This window comes from Lucilia sericata, unplaced genomic scaffold, assembly GCF_015586225.1.
Source record: "Lucilia sericata isolate MDLA Ls3-8-SP2 unplaced genomic scaffold, ASM1558622v1 Contig000235F_arrow, whole genome shotgun sequence".
NCBI lineage: Eukaryota > Metazoa > Arthropoda > Insecta > Diptera > Calliphoridae > Lucilia > Lucilia sericata.
The window spans coordinates 448,769-457,500 of NW_023994262.1; the positions used below are offsets into that span (position 1 = coordinate 448,769).

At 35.7% G+C, this 8,732-nt stretch overlaps 1 protein-coding gene across 1 annotated transcript in view; it reads right to left on the reverse strand.

Moving 5' to 3' along the window:
* Window positions 1–1,062: 1,062 nt before the first annotated feature.
* The window catches only part of LOC119602491 (putative mediator of RNA polymerase II transcription subunit 26), a gene marked incomplete at its 5' end in the record, with an annotated part of 21,310 nt that continues 13,640 nt past the window's right edge, over window positions 1,063–8,732 (reverse strand). The window contains one exon of the mRNA XM_037954029.1: window positions 1,063–5,474. Coding sequence (XP_037809957.1) covers window positions 1,785–5,474 — 3,690 coding nt within the window. The remainder of the gene's footprint in view (window positions 5,475–8,732) is intronic.

Sequence of the window (8,732 nt, forward strand, 5' to 3'; positions counted from 1 at the left end):
TATCAATTTTAATAATTATGCAAAACCTGGTTATAATTTTAAATTTTCGTTTAAGCTTTTAAGCTTTTAATTTAAATTTTTGACTGTCATTTACAACTAACGGTTTTCTAAAAAAAGGACAGGGAGGGAGGAGGTCATTTTTTTGATTTAAAGTTTTTAAAACTCAAATTTTTAACGTTAAATTTTTTGTTTTGTTTTTAATCTCACAGATGACTATTTTTATAAATTTTATTTTTTACAATTTGTTTTTAAATATTTTTTTTTAGCATTTTTTTTCTGTTTAAAGAATTTTGTTTTGTAAACAAAATAATTTAAAGAGCTTTTTTGTTTTTGTTGTTGGTTTGTTTGTACTTAAAATCTAGCAAAGAATTTGTTGTTTTTAACTTAAACTAATACATTTGTTTTTGTGTATCGATAGCTATATAGAGTACAGTTTTGTTAAGCTTTTTAGAAGTAGTTAAGAAATAAGTTTGACGAAAAATTTAATTAAAAAAATTTACAAAATAAAGACGAAAGTTTAAGAGAAGGAGGAGAGGGAGCTTTGAAAGCAAATGGAAACAAATCTAGCTTTTGGTTTAAGGAAATTTCAAGACAAAGAGTTAGGCAAGTTGTTTAGCAAAAAAAAAGCTTTGTTAAAACAAAAGCTTTATTTTAAAACGTATAAATTCAAATGTTTTAAACATAGAGAAATGTGTAAACCATATTAAAAGCTTTTTTAAAACAAAAGCTTTGTTGAAACTTTTAAACATTAAACTCAAAGCTTTATTAAAACAAAAGCTTTCTAATATAAATTTTCATTTCAATTTTATAAAAATATTTACATTTTTTAACAAATTTTAAACTCGTAAGATTTCTCTAAAAAGCTTAATAATTTAAGCCTAAATTTAAAATTTTACAGGAAAAAAGTTAAAAGTTTTTTATTAAAAAGTTTTGTATTAAAAAAGTTTTGTATTAACTTTGAAAATGAGAACTTTTGGAATTTATTTCAAAAAAGTTCTTGTTAAAGTTTATTTTATAAAACTTTATTTTCAAACTAATCACAGTTTTTTTTATTGATATTGCTTTAAAGCTTATGGTTTAAGATTTTTCGAAAAATTTTTTAAATAAATGAAAAATAAAACCTCAAAATTTAGACGAAAACCTATTAAATAAAAGCTTTTTATTTTAAAAAAAAGTTGTTACACATCAAAAAGTTTTGTAACAATGTTTAACAATCAAACATGAAAGTTTTAAAAACGTGAAATCTTTGAATTTATTAAAAAACATTTTGTTAACATTAAAGCTTTCGTTTTAAGCTTTTGTTATCTATTTAATGGTATAGTTTTTAAAACGAATGAGAACTGCAAGTAAAAAATTTACATGAAAGGCACTCAAAGTTCGTTCTATAACTTAGCTTTTAAATCAAATATAATTTGGAAAAACTAATATTTGAAAGCTTTAGCTGTTTAAACCGATTGTTTGTTAACAAACGAAAAAAACTATGGGAGAACAAAAGTTCTTCCTATTCAAACAAAATATCCTGAGTCTTTTAAATCCCTTAAAAAAGCTTTTATGATTTGTTGAGAGTCTAAAAAAGTACATAGTTGGGGGAGAATATTAACAAAAAAGTGCCTTGAAATAAAAGCTTTTTAAGTTTCTTTTTAAATTCTTCTTAAAATCTAATTTTTTCTTTTGAAATCGGCACATTTAATTTGTTTTCATAATTTTACAATTATTTTTCCGTTTTAATTATTTATAAATTTTGCGTGGGAGTTCGAGGGATTAAGGGTTCGAAAAATTCTTAATTATAGATATTCCTGTTTGATTATTATATCATTATTCGTTGTTGGAGTTAATTTTTTGCTGGCCTTGGTAGCCAACACAACCGTGGTAGTGTTAGGAGGCGTTGTCGTTTGATTTATGGAAGTATTTATAATGTTTGTGGTGTTTGCTGTTGCTGTTGCCGTTGCCGCCGCTGTTGTGGTCACTTGATTGTTGTTGTCTACTCTAAAATGCCGCGGTTTGTGTATATGTGTGTGGGGAGGCTGCTCATCTGTATCGGAGTTATCGTTATCGCTTTCAGCATTATTTGATTGACTGTCCTCATTATCTGAATGATTGTTGTTGTTGTTGTTAGTTGACTCTACGACATGATTGTTGTTGCGATGACCATCATTTTCCTCATCCTCATCGTCGTCATCATCGGCATCATTAGTTTCGGAATTCATTTTGGCTAAAGCATTAGAGGCTGACATTTGAGCTTTTTTCATGGAGGACTCATCACTACTATTGCTGCTATCGAATAACTGACCAGCAGTGGCAGCAGAATCGGGTGATAAGGGCGTGGTAGCTGTGGGTGGTGTCGAAAGAGCATTCGTATGTGGTGCCTGTATACGTTCCTCCTCCTCTTCTTCGTCATCATCATCTTCTTCCATATCCTCTTCATCATCGTTTTCTTCCCGTTCATGACCAACTCCAACTCCATCTCGCTCTCGTTCTTCATCTTCTTCTTGTTCGGACTCATCGGCCTCGGTTTGTTGGTTGTCATTATTGGCCATTTGCTGGGCAGCTTGCTGAAAGTCTTTTTGATTTATTGCATTTTCTAATTTAATGTGATTTTCCTTGACTGCATTGTTATCATCATCATCATCATGAGATCGTTTTTGATTTTGTGTGGAAGACATACGCTGTTCATCTTCTTCATCCTCTTGTTCGGATTCGGAAGAGGCTTCGTTTTGATTTTCCTCTCCCCTTTGCTGTTGTTGTTGCTGCTGGCCATGTTCAGGCTGTGTACTTTCCACATGATGCTGAGAACTCTCATTCGTTGATCTCTGCTCTAGAGTGGTGGTGCTCGATTCATTATCTTCCTCCGGTTCATCCTCCTCCATGGACTCACTTAATTCTCTTTTGATTTGTGTCAAATTATACTGTATACTCTCCTCACACTGTCTTTGTGCTCTCTCCTCACTTTCCCTTAACTCACGCTCATAGTTCTCGGGCTCTCTTCGCTGCGACTTTTTCAGCGGTACTCTCAACAGCATTTGATCATCACACTCTTTGCGCAATGCTTTGGTTATTAAACCGTTACCAAGGCCACCACTGCCATTCACTGCTGCCGCTGGCCTGGGATTAATTTGCAAGCTTTCCAACTGGCGTTGACAGTGTTGCAATTCCGTTTGTAATTTGGCAATTTGTTCGTTGCGAACTTCAATTAGTTCTTTAAGCTGTTGATTTTGCAAGCGATAATGTTGATTTTCGTTTAAAATTCTTTGCAGCATATTGAGCAAACGTTCTCTGTCTTTGGGTCGTGAGTCACGTAATGTTTCGATGGCCAACTCCCAGGGTGTTAGTGTATTGCTGCTATCGGCTTCGCCATCGTTGACACTTTCGTCATCGGTATCTGTGGACAATTCAAATTCACTGTTCATGGTTGTCGTGGTGGTGTTGGTCGTACGACCATTCTGTAAATGATGTTGATTCATAAAGGCCTGCGGTGTACGCAAATGAGGCTTGTCATGATTTTGTTGTTGCGGTAACATTGTTTTAGCATTGGCAATTGCTGCTGGAACTGCTGTTGTTGTTGCTGTATTAGAGGCCGCTGTCAAATTTGTGGTTAAATTAAGGCCTGTTGGCGTATTTGCATTGGAAGACTGTGATGGTGAATGTTGTTGCTGCTGCTGTTGTTGATGATGATTAAGATTTGCTGTTAGAGTAGCATGATTACGTTGTTGTTGTTGTTGCTGTTGTTGTGGCGTTAAATGTTGTTGTTGTTGTGGTTGTTGCTGATAATATCTTTGATTTTGTTTATAGTAATCATACTGTTGTTGATGATTTTGAGCTGCCGTCACCGCTTGTTGTTGGCTTTGAAGACCAGGCTGCGGATGTTGATTGAGATGTGACTGTTGTTGTTGTTGCTGCTGCTGATGGTGCAGATGATGATGAGGAGGATGTTGTTGTTGGGGATTGTTAACTGAGGTTAGAGGATGAGGTGGTGGTGTGGGTGATCGCATTATATTATTCTGATTAATTAAATTTTTACTAATGCGTATGCGACCAGTCAGATCATTGTGCTGTTGCTGCTGACCACTGCCGCCATTGTTGTTGTTAGCACCATATGTACCACAGTTGGGCAACAATTTATTGTGATGATTAACAGTGGCAATTATAGTTTGTGCATGCTGTTGTTGTTGTTGATTTTGTGGCAAAGGCGATGTCGAGGAGGTGATTTCATTGGAACCACCAAATTCCTCAGGACTTCGTGGATTATTGCAGCTGGCATTGTTGCAATGCGCATGTGAAGGTGAAGGAGATTGTCTTATATATGGCTGGGGTCCATGGACTACTGCTCCATGATGACTTGGTATTCGTTGTTGTAGGTGTGTGGCTGATGATGGTGGCGCTGCTGCTGGATGTTGTTGTTGGTGATGATGATGATGTAGTTGTTGTTGTAATTTTTGGGCAGGTAATAATGGTTGTTGTTGTTGGGGTGATGTTAAATTTGTGGGTGTTGTTGAGGTGGCTGATGCCGATGACGCTGAGGAGGCCGAATTAGCGGAAGAATTGGAATTTTGCAGGGAAAGACGTCGTGTTTGCACTTCCATGTGACTGAGGTGTGTGGTAGGGGGCAAGGTTTTATGTCGACTTAAGGCCAAGGGGGAGACTAAAGGCGTTGTGGGGGCTTCACTTTCCATTAAAGGACCATTACTACAGCGTCGTTCCTCTTCGCTGTGATTGCTAAGGGGCGGGGGAGTAGGAGACATTTCACAAGGTGTAGGCGCCCTTTCCTGTTTTATTTGTATTTCACCTTCACATATGTTAGTTACTAAAGGTGGTTGCTGTTGTTGTTTAAGTTGTTGTTGCTGCTGCTGCTGTTGTTGTATCTGCAACTTCTTTTGCATTTCTCTTTCCCTTTCAAACTCTCGCTCCCGTTCTCTTGACCTCTCACGTTCTCTTATTCTTTCAATTTCTCTTTCCCTTTCTCTTTCTATTCGCTCCCTTTCCCTTAGCTCCCTCTGTTCCTTTTCACGCTCTTGCGAGAGATGTGTCTTTCTAGGTGCTAAAGCCACATTTGGCTGATACGTTCTCTCGAAACGTTCACGATCCGTAGAACGCACCACACGTTCGGGATTTTGCAACACTGGTGGTTCTTGACTCAGATAAGGAAGTGTAGATAAAGCTGCCACAGCTGCTGCATTATAGGCAGCAGCATGCATAAAGGTTTTAGGCTGAGGCCACGGTCGAAAGGCTGACATTTGACCAGCTGCCACCATTCTTTGCTGCTGGGCACAGTGGGCATACATTAAAGACTGATAGTGCTGATACTCCAATTGATAGGCGGACGCTTCGTCGAGTCCTTTGGATTTTTTCGACGTGGGAATGTCAAGCTGTTCGACGTTACGATGTTTGACAACGCTAGGTGGTAGGGGTTGATGAGGTGGTGGTGGTCCAAGACCCATAGATGGCACTAATATCGAATGGTCCATATGCATTTCGGCCTGGAAAGAGAAGGAGAAAGAAATATAATAAATGTGATATATACATGGTTAGGTTGGGTTAATAGAAGGATGTATATTATATCAAATCTAAAGAAATACACATATGCCACTATCTATGTATATCTATATATACATAGATATTTAATAATTGGATAAGTTTAAATATTCTAAAACAATAAACTCCTTTACTACACTGGTATTCCCGCTCCTGCCTGATGTTTTTCTTCCGTTTTTTATATTTTTTGGCGCCATAACTGCAACATCAATTTGAAAATTATGAATCGTTTTCGGCATCACTAATGGGTGTAGTCTACACTATCTATGTATATTCAAGACATTGACTCAAACTGTTACTCCTTTTCTCTCTCTTTTTTGTCGATTCGATTGCGTGGTGGTTTGTTAAGTTATTTAACATAAATATTCCTGATGAAGACAACTACAATGCTGTTGCTCCATCTTTATGGCCTGTTCCTATAGCAACATTTAAATGCTAGACTTAATTATACATACGATGACTACAACCACAGCCAACATGTTGTCTTACGCTTGCTTTGCATAATTGTTTCCAGTTGCAACGCCTGTCTCATCCTCATGACATGACTACCGTATGGCCAGACAGACGGACAGACATACAATCATAAATATCTTCACAGAGATATTTTTTAAATGTTCTTTTGCTACTGGTTTTAGCTTTTTACTGGTTTCCTAATTCCAAAAACTCAACTCTATTAAATGAATTTATTTGAAATCTATATAATTGTCCATGCTGATGATGACTGGATGACTGGCTGGCTGGCTAGTTGGTTGGCGGCTGAGTTCGTCTGCTTGCGGAATCTTTATGACTTCATTAACTGAAGAGGAACAAATTTTAGTGGAATTTTATGATGATGGAAAAATATGTGACATTCGTAAAGTAAAAACCACATGACCACTTTGTCAACATTTAATATTTAAGCAAAAATTGAGGTTAAATTTAAATGTTTAATTATTTATAGAGGAAATTGTTCATTTGTGATAAATAAATTAAGATCTAATCAGCAACAACTTTTTATTCAGTTTTTAATATCTTTAATATTGAAAAAACTCATGACAACAAACATTTTGGTTGGCTTAACCAAACATCTATTCCTGCAACGAACCTCATAGTTGTTAGAAAAAAATTTAGTTTTGTTGTTCGAAACTGTTCTAGCATATTATTCCAAAAATAATAAAATATAGTTAAATATTCTAAACTTAAAAACCTTTCATAGTATATGATTAAAATCCTAACCAACAAAAAACATTGGAACTACAATACTTTGTAGAGGATTTTCTTTGGAGTTGTCAGTTCTAGTAAGTTCATTTTTATGTTTATATATTCAAGTACTATGTGTTTCTGAAAATCATATACATACAACTTTTTTTCTTTTGTCGCGCAAAAGAGTCAAGGCTGACAAGATCTACTCTTTGCCAACATGAATGCACGGTATGTGTTTTCGTAATATGAGGCATATTTTTTGGACTAGTTCAATTCTAGATCAGTTCAGCTATAGCTCAGTTCTAGATCAGTTCTAGTTCATTTCTAGTTCAGTTCTAGTTCAGTTCTAGTTCAGTTCTAGTTCAGTTCTAGTTCAGTTCAGTTCTAGTTCATTTCTAGTTCAGTTCTAGTTCAGTTCTAGTTCAGTTCTAGTTCAGTTCTAGTTCAGTTCTAGTTCGGTTCTAGTTCAGTTCTGGTTCAGTTCTAGTTCAGTTCTAGTTCAGTTCTAGTTCAGTTCTAGTTCGGTTCTAGTTCAGTTCTAGTTCAGTTCTAGTTCAGTTCTAGTACAGTTTTAGTACAGTTTTAGTTCAGTTCTAGTTCAGTTCTAGTTCAGTAGTTCAGTTCTAGTTCAGTTCTAGTTCAGTTCAGTTCTAGTTCAGTTCTAGTTCAGTTCTAGTTCAGTTCTAGTTCAGTTCTAGTTCAGTTCTAGTTCAGTTCTAGTTCAGTTCTAGTTCAGTTCTAGTTCAGTTCTAGTTCAGTTCTAGTTCAGTTCTAGTTCAGTTCTAGTTCAGTTCTAGTTCAGTTCTAGTTCAGTTCTAGTTCAGTTCTAGTTCAGTTCTAGTTCAGTTCTAGTTCAGTTCTAGTTCAGTTCTAGTTCAGTTCTAGTTCAGTTCTAGTTCAGTTCTAGTTCAGTTCTAGTTCAGTTTCTAGTTCAGTTCTAGTTCAGTTCTAGTTCAGTTCTAGTTCAGTTCTAGTTCAGTTCTAGTTCAGTTCTAGTTCAGTTCTAGTTCAGTTCTAGTTCAGTTCTAGTTCAGTTCTAGTTCAGTTCTAGTTCAGTTCTAGTTCAGTTCTAGTTCAGTTCTAGTTCAGTTCTAGTTCAGTTCTAGTTCATTTCTAGTTCAGTTCTAGTTCAGTTCTAGTTCAGTTCTAGTTCAGTTCTAGTTCAGTTCTAGTTCAGTTCTAGTTCAGTTCTGGTTCAGTTTAGTTCAGTTCTAGTTCAGTTCTAGTTCAGTTCTAGTTCAGTTCTAGTACAGTTCTAGTTCAGTTCTAGTACAGTTCTAGTTCAGTTCTAGTATAGATCTAGTTCAGTTCTAGTATAGATCTAGTTCAGTTCTAGTATAGATCTAGTTCAGATCTAGTTCAGTTCTAGTTCAGATCTAGTTCAGTAAAAATATTCTTATATCTTAATTATTTTGTCAGTTACTGTAGTCCGCATAAAAAATTAAGGTGTATTGTACATTTGATTTTTGAAGACTTTTAACAACAGATCCGTGCTGCATAAATATTTTCTTATACGAGTAGTAAATTTCTGTGTGTCAGGCCAAACAATGACTAACAGACTGACAACATACGACGTTTTTCCGCCGCTACAACTTTTTCTTCTTATAGACAACAACAACAAGAATTAAAACAAGAACAATGTTGGGGTTTTGGAAAATGATGATGTGGAGGACGACTACAATTTTTTGTTTGTTTTTGCTCTCGATGATGATGTTGAATGTGTCATGGGCCCGTTAGACCATTATGTTTTGTAGAGCATTATCGCAGAGGCAAACTCAAGAAAATAAATGAAAACAAAATAAATATTAATATTGTTGTTGCATTGAGTTTGTTGTTGCTGACTGGCTGCCTGCGTGGTTGGCTGGCAAAAAGTCAGGCAACCTCAACCTAATCCAAGGAGTGTTTTCGAAGTCATTCATGCGTGACAAATTGCATTTGCCATATTGGTTGCAGCACATGGGGGATTTTGTTGTGTTTTTATTATTCTCTAGTTGGATCGAGACTTATAAGGATGTTTAAAT